Source organism: Equus przewalskii, chromosome 29 (genome assembly GCF_037783145.1).
Source record: "Equus przewalskii isolate Varuska chromosome 29, EquPr2, whole genome shotgun sequence".
Lineage (NCBI taxonomy): Eukaryota > Metazoa > Chordata > Mammalia > Perissodactyla > Equidae > Equus > Equus przewalskii.
In genome coordinates, this window is record NC_091859.1 from 31,582,310 (window position 1) to 31,597,753 (window position 15,444).

Genomic DNA, 15,444 nt, shown 5'->3' on the forward strand with positions numbered 1-15,444 from the left:
TCTTTGTAATACAAATGTAATTTTCCTGTGGCATCCATCCAAATTCCAACTAAAGACAGGCACACCCACACCCCCAGGAATGGCCTGCCATGTGATTTCTCCTGCCTTCTCTCCACTGCAGACCAGGCAGAGCAAGAGACGCATCTCACTTGTCTGCTGATAAAGCCCCCTCGCTGGCCCTTGGTGGGGCGGTACTCTCTCCCTCTACTTGGTTGCATCGCACAATGATCAAGAGTTCTGAGCGCTCCATTGGAACCCCAAAGACGAAGAGGAAATCACCAGCACTTCAAACGCCCCCTTGAACCTATGGGCAGAGCGACTTTGCAGTTTCCAGAAAGAGCAATGGTTTGGAAAGAGACCTTTAGGTCTGAATTACAGCTCTGCCACTTCCTTGCTTGTAAGAAACTGGACATGCAGTTTAACTTCTTTGAGCCTCAATTTTCTTACTACAAAATGGGCATAAAGTAATGTCTGTTATTTAGGGTTATGAAGATGAGAGGAAATACTGCCTTGAAAGTGCCTTGTACATAGTTGATACTCAACTAATATGAGTTCCCTTCTTTGTTTCTTGTCCTAGAACCTTTTTCAGCATATCATCCTAAGGTTGATGAATGTTACAGGGAAGGAAAATGATGATTTACTATATCTTTCTCATGAGATGAATCAGAGAAGCCTGCAGTGATGGGAAGATTGACAAGGTAATAAAGTGTCTGATCTCTTGTTTTGCCTTTGCCGATAATCCTGTGTGACCATATGATAGTCTTCCTTTCTGGGCCTTTTTCCATGTCTGAAAATGAGGGGGGATTGGATTTGGTGACCCACAGTTCTCTTCTAGCTCCTGACTCTCTGTCTTACCATAATATGGGTTCCCAAACATCTCCCCACTCCCCAATTGGGGGACCCAGCTCTGTCGCCTCATGGCATGCTTGACCCTCCTGTTGTAGTTTGCACCAACCACCATTGTTTTCTTGTCTTTCTCTCCCACTAGACAGGAAACTCCTTGAGGGCAGGTCTGTGCCTTGCTCACCGTTAGACCCTGAGTGCCTGGTGTGGAGCAGTGGACACTCAGTGAATGTCTGGGAATATCTGAAGGAAGGAGGGAATGAAGGGAAGAACCCTGTCCCTTTCCTCCAAAGAGTTGATAATCATACTGCGACACACAAACTGTGCGGCACATAGAGACCGTGGGTGGAGGAATGATAATGAAGGCCCCATCCACGACTTGGAAAGAAGGCTGGCTGTCTTCTGAGTACTGAAGCCATGCATTCACACACCCTGCAAGTGCTTAGCCATCTGTGATTGTAAATCAAGACATTAAGGGTAGGGCTCAAAATCCAGAACCCAAACTAGCTGACAAGAGGGTAATCACTGGATGGAGACTGCAATTTAAAACACGGAAACCAGATGGATTGTAATATTCCCAGTGCAAAAAGTCTGGGCAAAAGAAGGGAGGAGTGGCAAGCTTGGAGCAGAGAACCAGGAAGACCCAAGGGCACAAAACTGGCAATGTGTGTCCAGCACTGTCATTGTCCAGCAAGAGGGGCTCTTGCCAGTGGGCGTGAACATTGTCACTCCCTTGGCAAGAGCCTTCGCTTCAGGGAGAAGGAGAATTCCGAAGTATCTCAGCTGAAAGACCCTTCTTATGTGATGACCTCAATCATACTCACACACTAAAGTAACCTTCTGATGTGAAACTAGCTTGGCACAAAGCTTTCTATGATTATCGGGAGGAAAATATGGGGATCACGTTAACTTCAGTGCCCTAGCCTATGTGACTATTAAATATCTCATGGGAAACAAAGACAATGGAATTGTGGTTGGCTTGTTGGTCTGCTATGAATCATAGTGTCCCTGGGACTGCTCAACTCTGGGAACTGAATCCAGTTAAGTTTCTGGACCCAAGAAGCTGGATACCAGAACCTCTGTTATGGTGACTTTGAGAAGGTGAGACTCTGATCACCCCCACCCTTCTTTTCCCTGTCACTCATTGGTTAGCTTATTCTTTCAATGTTTGGTAAGTGTCTAGATGTGCAGGTGCTGTGCTAGGCATCAGAGAAGCTCCTGGAATTGCTTGCTGTCTAGAGGAGAGAAAATCATATCAATCACTAGGGGCAACAGACTGAGGGAGGTGCTGGGTGGAAATCTGGGGGAAATTATGTGAGTGGGAAGGGAATGAGAGAGGAGAGGCCTCGGAGGGGTGGTCAATTCTGTTGAGGGAAAGAGACGGTCAAGAAAACATCCATGAGGTGGTGACTCTCACTGAATCCTGAAAGATTAAAGAATCCTGACAGATGAGACAGAGACGGGTGGGGAATATATCGGGGGAGGGTGGATTCCAGGCAGCGTGCAGTGTGAACAAGCCTCGGAGGCATGAAACTGATACCCGGAAATAAAGGGCTGGAGATGGGAATGAGGTTATAGGTTTGGAGAGATAAGCAAGGACAGGGCCCCAGGGTGTAAGTGTGGGGATAGCGACCACGATGTATTCCATGTGAATGGTCCCCCGGGAAAAGCCTCATCACAGAGGACCTCATATGCCTTTCTTTGGAGTTTAAGACTGTTCAGAAAGCCGTGGAGAACAAATGGATCATTTTAAGCAAAGGACAGCATAATTTCAGATTTATCTTTGAAAAAACTTTACACGGGCAGCAGTGCAAAAATTGAATTTGCTAGAGAAAGACTCTGGACAGGCTGCCCAATTACATGACTACTGAAATTGTCAGGAAAGAATCGACAGGGGCCTGATCCAAGGCAGAAATGGTGTGAATGGAGAGAAAGGGATGGTTAGAAGAGGTGTGTGGAGTGAGAATCTATGGGACTTGGTGAATGATGGTGCCATTGGTGGCAGTGGGTAACATTGCAGGGGGGCTGGGGGAAAAGACAAGGAGTGTTGGACCCTTGGAGTCTAAGGAGGCCATGGAACTTCCAGGTGAAATTATCCAGCTCAGCAGGATGTGGCTGTGTGCAGTGCCCATTCCAGAACACACAGCGTGGTGGTAGGACAACCAGGGGAGAGGGTGGGGTTAGCCGGGAGAGTGTGGAGACTAGATGAGAAGGGGAGGCAGCCAAGGACAGAAAATTGGGGAACACCTACATTTTAGTGACAAGAAGAGCCTGAAGAGTCTGCCAAGAAGACTGGGAAGGTACCCAGTTGGAGAGGTAGAAAGCAAAAACCCAGAGAAATTGAGTCTCAGCAGCCAAGGAAGAAGGCGATGGATGTCAAACGCCCTTTGGCCATCTCCATAGCACAGGACAAGTCAGTTTCAGCTCCAGCAGGTTCCCCTGGAGAGAGCTCAAGGGCCTTGGCAGAAACAGGATCTCCAGGCCAGTCTGACAGGAGACCAGCCACACGTCCATCCCATTCCCACCCAAGCCACAAGGGCACCCGGTGGAGACACGCGTGTGCGTCTTCTGTGCAAAGCCAAGCACACAACCTTCAAAGAAACCACAAAGGAGCTACTCATTTTTAAAGGAAAAACATACGAACTCCACAGGCATAAGGAAGACATTAAGACAGGGTTGAGGAGAATTTCTCCCTCTACTTCATATTACCCTGAACAGAAATAATCGACTGACTGAGCAAATAGTCATTAAAAAAAAAAAGAAAGGCAAGAGCTGGCATATTAATTCTGTTTGCCATCTCCCACCACCCCAGAAACCTGGGGCACAAAACGTCTCTACACAATGTGCACGTGTGTTTTCTGGCTTAAAATCCCTGGGAGGGGCTCTCGGGGGAAAGAAAAGGGAAAACCTCAGGATTGAGATGAACACAGCAAGAGACCCTTACTGAGGGGTCTTCACTCCACGGCAGGGCTGGAAAGGGCTGGGCAGGAGATGCTCTGCAATTTTACTGCCATGAAATTGGCTCCAGATGGAAGGGAGGGAAGGTGTTTACTCCCTGTCGGTGCCAGACGCAGAGAGAACCTGAAGCACCTACACTCTTAGGTTCGTAATTCCCCAGGGCTGGCAGCAACCCCACTGAGGGTCTGGCCCGGGCCCATGGTGATGGGTGGACCAGGCTGTCTATTGCTTGGAAAAGGCTCTTTTGAATGTAATGACTTTCAGATGGACTGTGGGTTTGGGGGAGGCATTGTGGATAGGAGGGGAAGGTAGGGAAGAAAAGAGGTGTTTCCCTCTGAGGCAACAGAAGTGACAGTCTCATCAGTGCCTTCTCCAGGTTTAATTACCAGAGGCCAGCTCTGCCCTGGAAGAGGGGCACCGTGGCATCCTCTGCCGTGTTCCCAGATCTCCCAGGTGCCCCCCAACTCATGATTCACAAATATGTAGCTTCCAGAGAGGACGTCTCCCCTCAGGCTGACATGTGGCCAGCTCGGGGGTGGAGGAGCTGGGCAGCTGCGGACCCAGACAGGATGCTGACTGAGAGCTTTGTGGCCATTGCAGACGGGAGGGGTGAGCTTCACCCACTCAAAGCACCCGCACCCCACTGACTAGTGTGGAATTGTGCCTCTCCCACCTTCTCCGCGAGACTGGCGAGAATGCCGGCTGACGGAACCGGTGTTCTCTGGCTTACAGCGCCCCCTAGCACTGGTCAGAGGGATAGGGCTCCACGCAGTTTCCCAAGGACTGCCACCTGCCTGTCTGAAGACCCACTGGGAAGGGGTGGCTGGTGCCAATCACTTCGACTCATTTAACCAATACTCACTGACTTCTTTGTCACCAACATTCAATCTCTGTGTTCAAGGGGCTTACAGTCCAGAAAGGGAAACAGATGGGCCAACAATCACATTACAGTAAGGTAAATCGTGTGAAGGAAGAAAGCACAGGATGCTGTAGGGATACATGCGAGGGGGTTGACAAAGACTGGGCAGGGGAATCAGATAAGGCTTCCTGGAGGAGGTGACATTTAAGCTGTGACTTAAAGGCAGTATAGGAGTTCAATGAATTTTGGAAATAAGTTATGGGGACAATAAAAGACATATTTCCTGTCTTTTTAGCGCTTATGATCAGAGGCAAATGGACAGATAAACAAGTAATTACAACAGGGCTCTATCAGATGCCTTTGCTGTCACAATCTTTGTTTTCAGCTTGAGTCTTCGAGGAGAGAGCAGAATAGGAACTCAATAAGTGTTGATCAAGAGATTGATGGACGGGCTTCACTTTCAGGCACATTCGATTTGTCTCAAACCTTTTAAATGGCAAGATCTATCTTCCCTTCAGAAACACCTTGTCCTTGAGAATTTTCCATGGAATCTTAGACTTTTTGAACCAAAGGGGATCTTGGGGACCATTGAATTGTATCTTTCATCCAATAAACACGGAAATTGAGGCCTGGACAGGTAAGCAGATTTTTCCATACAGGCAACTCTTCTGCAGCAACCTTTAAAGCAAATCTCAGGTCTTTTGCTTTTTTTTTTAACCCCAGCGTCTCTGGTTCCCCGGGAACAAAGTTTTCATGTGTCTCTTTGCAGCGATATGTTCGGAATGTTTTCAAAAGGTATTAGATAATTTAGAAAGGGAAAAAATAAACACATAAGAGATACACTTCTGAGGAGTACAGAGCTGTATTCATTCTGATCGGCTCCAAGAGAACTATTCAGTCAGTGCAGGTGGAATTCCCGATGTGCTGGGCACTGTACAAAGAGACTCTGAGACAAACTGGTCTACTGATCTGAACTGCAGATCCAGGACTGTGAGTGGCTGGGGTTTCCATGGCCAGAATGCAAGCATTAGGTCACAGGCTATTGTCTTAGGGAGACTGCAACACAAGCTCGGCTCTGCCGATAGCTGACTATGAGACTTAGGGCAAATTCCTTCACCTGTCTGAATGTCGCTTTCCCCACCTATAAAATGAGGATGGGACGTCTCTGAGCTCCTTTTTCAGGACTTCTAAATGTCCATGAGAGACTTCTCATAGATTCCAACGTCCTATAACTTGACATGAAGGGGGCGCGCACGGCCTCTCCTTTCCTAGAGAAGTTTCACAAAAGGGAATATCGGGTCAGCCTGGTAGGTCTGAGGACAGGCCAGGCAGATTTGGCAATTTCTTCAGTTCTTCTGAGGTTTATAAATCTATCATTGTTCTTAGCTCTCAAGAGAAAGTGGGAGAGCCAGTCTCTTCCGTCTTACTATTAGCCCCAGGTCCATTCCATCCAGCTTATAAAGTGGCCTTGAAAAAGCAATTCTTACATATTATTAGATCCATGGACACCGTGACATCCTGATTGATGGCTGTGAGGTCTGCCTGCTGGAGGGGCTGACCCTGGCAGTAGGGCCCTCCTCCACCGGGATTCACCGGGCTCACTCTTTCTCTTCCTCAAGATGGGGACTGAGCTGACCTCACACGGGTGGGCAGATGCGAGTTCCCTCAGGTTAGACATTAGGGAAAACTTCCCACCTGAAAGGGAAGCTGAATACAAAGATGCTGCATGGACCAGCTTAGGATAGGGAGCAAGAGGAAATAAACCAAAAGGCAATTTTATTATCTTTCAGCTGGAAAAACAATCAGATGACTCTTGCGCTTACGTAATTAAGTACGAGCCGTCATCAAATGCCTCAGATGCTTCTATACAGAACCTGCTGCTCAAAGTTCAGCAACAGTTATACGTCTGATACTCATATTCTGGGTAAGCCTTCCCTTGGAGAAAATATTGGCATTTTGGACAAAATCATAAAGTGAAAGGAAAATAGAGAAGAGAGGACCTCTCTCACTTAAGATGCTTATCCAAAGTGGATTTGGTCTGGAAAGGCTTATAAAACCTTCCACATGACTGGCACGGTGCAGGCATAAGCAAAACTCTCAAATCCCACCAAGCATGCCCTCATTCAACCTGTAGCCTTGGAATGGCCTCTGGAGGGTCCATTGCTCAAGACTCACCCGGCTGGGCACGCCCACACCCAAGTCCTCTGGGACCCTACTTTGTGCAATGAGGGCTGAAAAGCTGTGTGGGCACGTACCTCAGACCTCAAAGCGCTTCTCGTGTGGTTGGGGAAGTAACACAATCATCCCCCAGAAAACAATGAGCAACGTGCTGGAGTAAACGTCCACGGAGGGAGAAATGTCTACGGGTCAGACTATAGTCAGAGTCGAGGCCGGAAGGGTCCTAAAAGTTGCAAAGGGGACAAGATAGGAAAATGTGGAAACTAGATTCCCTTCCTTACAGCTAAAATTTCTAAGTGGGGGCAAGGAGTTTAAAAAATCTTGGAAATACCATTTCCAATGAAATGTTCTGCTTCTGCCCTCCCGATGTCACTTCTCTGAGGTGGAAGCAGAGAAGTTTCTGAGAAAGAAGTTGAACTTGCATTTCTGAGCAGTATTCCCAGTGCTTATTTTATTCCAAACGTTTAGCATTTCTGCAGCCAAAACATTCAAGTCTCTTTCTAGATGAGATGAATTGGGAGAGATAGGGGAAGAGGCTCAGGAGTAGAAAGATAGACACTCCAGCTGCAAAAGGATGTTTGCACAGCAAGAGCGAACGGCGGCGGCTAAAGTCCAGGGAAATAAATGTTGCTCTTAAGGTGGAAACAAGTGAATTGAGTTCCTGGCTGGTTGCCAAGTCATGTCACCTTTCTGCGCCAGTTTCCTAATCTGGAAAGTGTGAATGATATTTTGTGTTTTTCCTATCTAAGAGGATTCTTGTGAGATATAGCGAGGTGAGGTATGGAAAATATAAGGCAGGATCAAGATGTTACTTCATAATGACAGTCCTAGTATTAGTTAATAGCAATCATCTATTAGAGCTAGTCATCTAGGATCCTGGATAGTTCTCTAGAATCTGGTTTTACCCCAGGTTTAGATCGGTTCACTCCCAAATTCCTTGCTGGACAGTGGAGACCCGTCCGCCCTAGGTGGGGTTACCATTTTCTCTGGCCCTGTCTACTTGTTTTTCAAATAACCTCAGGGTCTTTGCACTTGCTGTTCTCTCTGGTGGTCTCTCCTCCCAGATCACCACCTGACTGAGCCTTCTTGTTCACATCTCAGCTAGGAAGCCTCCTCTTCAGAGACTTTCTCTTATTATCCTATAGAAAGCAGTGCACCCCTCAGTCATTTCTAACCCATTACTCTGTCTTGTTTTCTTCATAGCACTGCCACCATCTAAAATTACCCTATGTATTCATGGATTTACTGATGGATTGCCTGCAAGTTCCATGGGCGCAAGGACTTTGTTCTGCTCATCCCAGCATCCAGAACAGTGTTTGTTGAATGACTTCACAATTTACTCCCGGTGAGCCCAGGGAAACGATCGTCTATTACAGCCAGCTCCCGAAGGCAGATGGCTTTCTCATATCCAGGAGAGTCCGGGGCAGGGGTGGGGCAGTTGGGGAGGTAGGTCATCTACCTAGTTCCTTCCCTTCTGGCCCTGCTCCTTCCAGAGAAGGCGGACAGTTAGCCGCTTCCCTAGCCTTTCTACCAGGCGCAGTTAACGTCTCCAGGACCAGGGCCCCTCTGACCTGCCAAAGGGTTGGTGCTGGGGTAGGTGGTCGTTGATTCTGCTTTGGGTCAGAGGCTCCCAATGGGCAGGGTGGGCGTGTGGCGAGGGTGCAGGCGAGAGGGGCGCCGCTCGGGGGACACTCGGTCGGAGGCGCGCCCCAGCCCACCTACTCGCGCGCGCACAGCCGCATTATTCCCTATAAGGATCTGAACGGTCCGGGGCCGCCCCGCCCGGTCGCCCCGCGCCCCCGGCCCCGCCCCCTTTTCGGAGGGCCGATGAGGTAATGCGGCCCTGCCATTGGTCGGAGGGGGCGGGCCCCGAGGGCCCCGCGGGGGTGCCGGGGGGACCCGCGCTATATCACTCGGCCGCCGGGCAGCGGCGCAGAGCGGGCAGCGGGCGGGCGCTCGGACGGCTTCTCCTGCTCCTGCTCCTCCGGCTCCGGCTCCGGCTCCCGCTCCTTCGCCCGGAGACACCTCCTGCCCGCAGAGTCGTGCGCCAGCGCCCGGGCAGCCTCGCCGCGCCCCATCCCGTCCCGCTGGGCACTCGGGGGACAGCGCGCCCGAAGCCAAAGTTGCCCCGCACGGCCGGGCGGGTGAACTCGGGCTGCAGCGGCCCCGCGGGCGGCGCGCACCGCAACTTTGGAGAGGCGAGCAGCAGCCCCAGCAGCGGCCGCGGCGATGACTCCCTGGCTTGGGCTCGTCGTGCTCCTGGGCAGCTGGAGCCTGGGGGACTGGGGCGCCGAGGCGTGCACATGCTCGCCCAGCCACCCCCAGGACGCCTTCTGCAACTCTGACATCGGTAAGCGCTCCTGGTGTCCCCGCCAGAGCCCCCGCGGTGCCCGCTCGCGCGCTGCAGCCCGGACTGGGTCGCTGCGCCGGGTGGCGTGGCGAACCCCGCTCCTTTTCTCTGCCTGGGCTTAGGGTGGGGTGGTGAGCCTCAGTTTCCTCGGGCTGGGGCTCTGGCATAACCGAGAGGGGAGCTGCCCTGCAGAGAAACCCCACACTGGCCGAGTGAACTGCAGCTTTTGCTCTCCTTTTAGGGCGTGAGGTCCCTACCGCTCCTTTGACATCTGGAAAATTTCCCTTTTCACTATTGCAGGAGGAGGGGCTGGAGGAGAAGGCTGGGAGAGAGGGTTCCTAAAACTTGCAATGCCAACTAAAGTGCTGGGATGTTAAGTAGTTAAAGGAAAAACAAAAGTTGCCAGCCATGTGCACAGAAAGTTGCAGGAGAAACTTTCAGTTCTCTGAGTTTGCATCATCTCCCCCGTCCATGAAGTTCATTCTTTTCATTGAGACCCAACCCAGCCTCAGCTTCCCAGGCAAGTGCTAACCCAGCTTCTTGGACTGCCAAGTCTGGGTGGATTTAAGGAGAAAAATGGGAAGAAAGCCGTGGGGTTGACCTTCCCCCGGAGGAACTGTATTTGACAGTGTTGATAGCAAGCAGGAGGTGGCGTGTGTGAGGGATCGCTTATCACGTAGCTGCGAGAATTTGCAGGAAGGCTGTTTTTTTTTTCCCTTGAATATGTGTGGGGAGGGGGAGAATGAGCAGGAAAAATAGATTTGTCATCAAAAGAACAAAGATGCCCAGGGTCACATCGTGGTGACAATTCCAAGCTGGACCTCGAGTCTTGATTAGAGAGACTCAGTAAGAAGCCTAACCAGTTTTTATCAAGGGCTTCCAGAGTGTCCTGGGAGAGCTTGTCTGGGAGTGTTCGGGACACTTGTGTTTGGATGGCCAGAGGTGGAGGAGCAGCTGGAAAACATCTCTCTCCTCCTTTCCAGCTCATAAAGCATGCAAGTCCAGTGGCCTCTGCTGTGTGTGTGTGTGTGTGTGTGTGTGTGTGCGTGCGTGTGTGTGTGTGTGTGTGTGTGTGTACGCACGGGCTGGGGGTGGGGTGGAACACAGTCTGGCCGCCCTCTGCCTGTGTCGATTCAGAGGTGAAGAATGGAGCGTGTGTGTTTTAAGTACAGTCATAAAGGGGAAGGAAAATTTTCCACTGGGTCCTGGGTGAGGGCCTCCACAAGTGTGCTGCAGGGGAGGGGGGAGGAGACCGGAGCCTGGCAGAGGAGGCAGCTGAGGTTGGGAGGGGCGCTGCTGGTGGGCCCAGCCAAGCCTAGGAGAAGTCAGGGAGGTGGCTGTGGTGACCAGGAGGTCAGTCCAGTTGGCAGGCGTGGGTGTTTGTGTGACCTGGGGTCACCCTTGTTAGAGGTCCCCTGGGGCTCATGTTGTACGCACTGCCCTTCCCTCTCCCGGGGGATTCTGGCTGGTCCCTGGGTTTGTGAGTTGCCTGGGAGGATCCTTTTGGGCTGCCTGAGGCCCGGAAGGGTTTTCTCCCTTCTCCTTTGACTGCCCCCACCCAAATTCCACTTGGCCTGTCCCATCTCATCCCTTGGTGACATTCCCACCTGAGTCATGTTGGGAGCTGCTGCTGCTGGCGGTGGTGGGTTCTGGTCCTGCTCAGTGAGGAGCACACACTCGGGGCCAGGGCGCTGACAGGTGGAGTCAAGGCGCCCTCTTCTGCTTGACAATGGCTTGGATGTGTTCACTGGGATTGTTTTGGGTGTGTGGGGAGAGGGAGACCTCATGCCTCCCCCCTTGCCCTTGACTTTGGGATTTCCACCCTGGAAGGTCACCAGGGAACAGTGGAAACAGGAGCAAGGAGACCCTGCTTCCAATGGGGGCGCTGCTTGACTCAGTTTCCTGTTTAGCTTTCCTGCTGTGGGTCTGGGCTGATGCAGAAAGTTTCTTGTGATTTCTCTGGATTTATTCAAGAATAAATCCCCCTGCCACCCTCTTCAAGAAAGGGGGCCCAGAGAAAAGCTGAGTTACCAGAAAGTATCCAAAGCCCAGAACATTGTGGTAGCAAGAAGAAAAAAAGAGACAAAAAATCTTCGATGCCCTGGCACCGATCCAACACTGTTCTGCCTGCGTTTGGTGCACTGCACTGGTGGCAAGGATGAGATAATGCTTTTAAAAATGGGAGGTGTGGATGTGGGCTGCTTGCTTGTTGACCTCCGCCGCCTTACAGCACCCTGCTGGTGTCCAGTAGGTGGCTCCCAGTTTTCCCAGCTCGCGGCCTTTCTGGTTTACGTCTGGGTTGAAGCTCTGCTCAGAAATGTGTAGGAGCTCCCCATTCCCCGTGACCTCCAGGAGCCACCCCCAGCCAACGCTGTAGCCCATTAAAGATGCTCAAGCCAGTCCACCAGCTTCTAGAACCTTCTTGGCTGTTTTCTCTTCGTGACCAGGTGCCGTGTTGCTGGGTGAAGGGCACAGTGTCCTGGCTTGGCCCTTGTTAAGGAACCCCCCGTGGCCTTCCCTCTCCTTCCTCCTTATCCACAGGTGTCTCTTTTTGCCTTTCTCCCCCAAAGCCCCCGGGGACTTGCATTGCCTTCTGGGTGAGGAGGAGTTAAAAGGTGTTTCTATGGCAACTCCAGGCCCTGCACCCTAGCGAAATGTTTAGGAGAAGAATAAACTACATGCTGGCTTATAAAACATACTGTGGGGAAAGAAAAGGGCTTGGCAGCCGCCACAATGTCTATGGCCCCCTCCCCACCAGCCATTGCCCCTGAAACTCTTGACAAAACCTTGCCTCGGGAGGAGGGGTGGGAGGGAGCTGGGAATGAAGGAGCCTGCCTCAGCCGGGCAAATCCTGCTCCAGCAGCTCTGTCCAGCCCAGGAAGAGGTGGGCAGTGCCAATTTTCAGAGCCTTCTGAAAATCAGGGTGTGCGTGTGTGTGCTGTGTGTGTGTGTGTGTGTGGTTTCTGCAGGGGGGCCGGGCGGTAGAGAGAGAGAAATTTGTTTCAGAACGCCAAGCCCTCCTCTTTCCCTCCCTGGCAAAGAGGAATGAGGCTGTGGGACGGAGTGTTGGGGGCCTGCCCCCTGAGCCTGTTGGGAATTCGAGAGCGAGGCTCTGCTTGGGGGCCCGCTGCCAGCCCTGGAGGATGGTCCCTGGATATCTGCGAATTGTTTTGGCAGGGACCAGTGCCAGTGGATTCTTTCAGTATCAGATCTGAGGTTGTGGTTTTAGCCAAGAAGCCATTTGCAAAGAAGTCAGATCCATTGCCTGTCACTCACACATACACAATTGCACTCTACACCGGGCTTTGTGACTTAAGGAAAATAAAAAGGATCAGACTTCAGAGAGGAGCTGGCCCCTTGGGGAGGGGTCCCAGGCAGGCTGTTGACCTCTTGGGAACCTTGGAGAGAGGAGAGCTGCTCTTCACAGGAAGAAGGAAGGGACATCTCAGACTCCCACTGGGTGTAACCACTTCACAGACCCTGTGTCTTTCATCCACCCAGCAACCTTAAGAGTGGTATTATGCCAATTTTTCAGATGGAAAACACTGAATCTGAGAGAGGTTGTGCTTTCCCAAGGTCCCCCAGCTACTAAATGGTAAGGCTCGGTTCATCCTTAGTTAATGCCATTCTTCAAAAAGTTTTCAAGTTGCATTTATCTTGGATATTCTAAGGCAGACAACCCCTCCTAGGACGGAAATGGAATGGACAGTTAACACTTGAGAGTGCTTTATTTATTGACCTGAGAAGTTTTCATTAAAAATAGAAAGATAGCCAAAATGGCCAGCGGTTTTAATTAAACATCACTTTATGGGAGGGAGAAATTATTATTATTACTGTTATTATTATATTAGGGTATAAATAGAGAAAAATAAAGGAAAATTCCTAATGTTCTTCGGCTATTAGAACTGGAAGAGACCATCAAAACCACCAAGTCAAAGTTAAAAAATGGCTCAGTTTGTCTCACTGAGGCCCCGGGGGATAAGGACAGCTGATGGAGACGAGACATCTTGAGCTTGCATACTCCTCCTCTTCCAGGCGGGGATGCGTTGGGGCTGCCCAGGGCGAGGTGCCCAGTCTATGCAGACGGCCAGTGTGGTGGAAGAAAACCAGAGGCAGAGTCAGGAGACGGGGTCCTGGCTGGCAGGCGAAGGTGCCTCTCCCACAGCTCTGTGCCCCTGTCGCAGTCCCTGGATAGATAAGGCTGGAAGCATGGCCACAGGAGTGGCTTGGGTGGAGGGACTTTTGTTTGTTTTGCAAGAACAGCAGGAACCATTCAGCTCCACTGCTGAACGGCACATTCCAACAGGTTCATTAATTAAAAACAAAAACAACAACACAATTCTCCTTGCGTTTGACTTTTACCATTCCAGCCGGTATGGACAAGGAGGCCCCTTCTTCTAGGCTTTGTCATAGTCAACGCCTGCGTGGCCTCAAGAGGCAGGGTGGGGTGGTGGAAAGGCCGTGGGGCGGGCAGAGCTGGGCTTCATTCCTTCCTCTGGGGCTTGGTGGCTGTGTTGCTTGGGCATGTTACTGGACGTCTTTAAGCTTTCGTTTCCTCATTTATAAAAGGGGAATCATAATTTGTTCCATTTCAACCGTTTCATTTTATTCTACATATTTAAAGTTACAAGTATTATGTGAATACATTCCATGTCCATGTGTGTATCTGTGTGTATATCTATATCCATCCATCCATACTCCATCCATCTATCCATCACCCATCCATGTCTATCTATCTATCTATCTATCTGTCTGTCTGTCTAAAATCAGATAAGGGGGAAGTCTTTTTTGATCACTTCCTCTAATTCTAGCTCCTTCTCCAGACCATTTCCTCCCTGTGCATTTACATACATAGGTACCTATAGAAAATTTATAGTAGTTTTTTCCCTTAAAAACATGAATAATAGAACACTATAAATAGTGGAAAACCGTATATAGCATTCTGCTTTTTTTTCATTGAACAATGTATATTAGAGATTGTTCTGAGATATACGTATGGATCTAGTTCATTCTTTTTGTGTATAGTATTCCATAGGGTCATAATTTTTTTTTTTCCTTTTGAGGAAGATTAGCCCTGAGCTAACATCTGCCACCAATCCTCCTCCTTTTACTGAGGAAGACTGGCCCTGAGTTAACATCCGTGCCCATCTTCCTCTACTTTATGTGGGATGCCTGCCACAGCATGGCTTGCCAAGCCGTGCATAGGTCTGCACCCGGGATCCGAACTGGCGAACCCCGGGCTGCCGAAGCCGAACGCGGGAACTTAACTGCTGCACCACCGGGCTGGCCCCTAGGGTCATAATTTTAAAAACCTAATTATGGAGTGATTACTATGGGCTAGGCATCATTCCATACAATTAACATGCATTAACTCATTTAATTCTCTTAATAGTCCTGTGAGGCAGCTGTGTTACTGTTGTCTCCACTTTACAGATGAGGAAATTGAGTCTTAGAAAAATTAGGTAACTTGTTCAAGGTTACTACAGAGCCTGCATTTAAACCCCTGCAGCCTGGCATTAAAATATAATCAATACTATCTATTAAATTACATTACATTATATTATATTATACTATATGTTATATTGTATATATTACTATATACTATTATATTGCTATAATAACATAATATCCCTATAGGTATAGGTATATATCTATTTAACCATCCCCCATTGATAGATGTCTAGGTTTCTAACAGCTGTTCACCCTTACAAAGAGCACTGCAACAGTCATTGTACAATCCTCTTGTTCACATGTTACAAATATTTCTCTATGGGAAACATACCATTGGAATTATTGCGCATAAGTAAGTGCATTTTACATTTTAATAGTTCCTGCCAGTTTGCCCTCCAGAGTGGCTGTGTTAACATAGTTCTTTTCAGATGTGCAACATGAAGCGATGGAGGAACTATTCCGGCCCTGTGTAATACTTCCATGCTTCTCTCAAATGGGAAAGCAATCTATAATTTTTATTGACTTTCTAGGGTTTTTCCTCCTTTCGCTTATCCCTTTGTCCCTTCTAAAGTGAGCAAACTTAGGGCTACTTAGACCAAGTTGAGGGAGCATTGTTATAGGGAGCGAGGGGCTTCAGTGCCAGGAAAGCTGTGGTCCTTGAATTGTGGCAGTTTGGAGTAATTCAGTTGAAGATGCTGTGGTTCTTTTGCTTTCATAATAAGCAATGGGCCTTTCGTTCCATGAAGCTGTTTGACTTTGGGGTTTCACATGAACCCACGTTTAAGCATACGTGGCTATATTTTGA

At 49.6% G+C, this 15,444-nt stretch overlaps 2 protein-coding genes and 1 long non-coding RNA gene across 4 annotated transcripts in view; 2 read left to right on the forward strand and 1 right to left on the reverse strand.

Annotated features, from left to right (window-relative positions):
• Positions 1-15,444, reverse strand: part of SYN3 (synapsin III) — a 460,560-nt gene that overhangs the window by 240,075 nt on the left and 205,041 nt on the right. The window lies entirely within an intron of this gene.
• LOC139080264 (uncharacterized) lies at positions 110-3,607 on the forward strand. Its single transcript, XR_011534611.1, has 3 exons — positions 110-397; positions 578-698; positions 989-3,607. It is a non-coding gene; the product is annotated as an uncharacterized lncRNA (long non-coding RNA).
• The window catches only part of TIMP3 (TIMP metallopeptidase inhibitor 3), a 58,143-nt gene continuing 51,388 nt past the window's right edge, over positions 8,690-15,444 (forward strand). Inside the window, exon 1 of the mRNA XM_008522872.2 lies at positions 8,690-9,188. Within this exon, the coding sequence (XP_008521094.1) occupies positions 9,068-9,188 (121 nt within the window). The 5' untranslated portion in view covers positions 8,690-9,067. The remainder of the gene's footprint in view (positions 9,189-15,444) is intronic.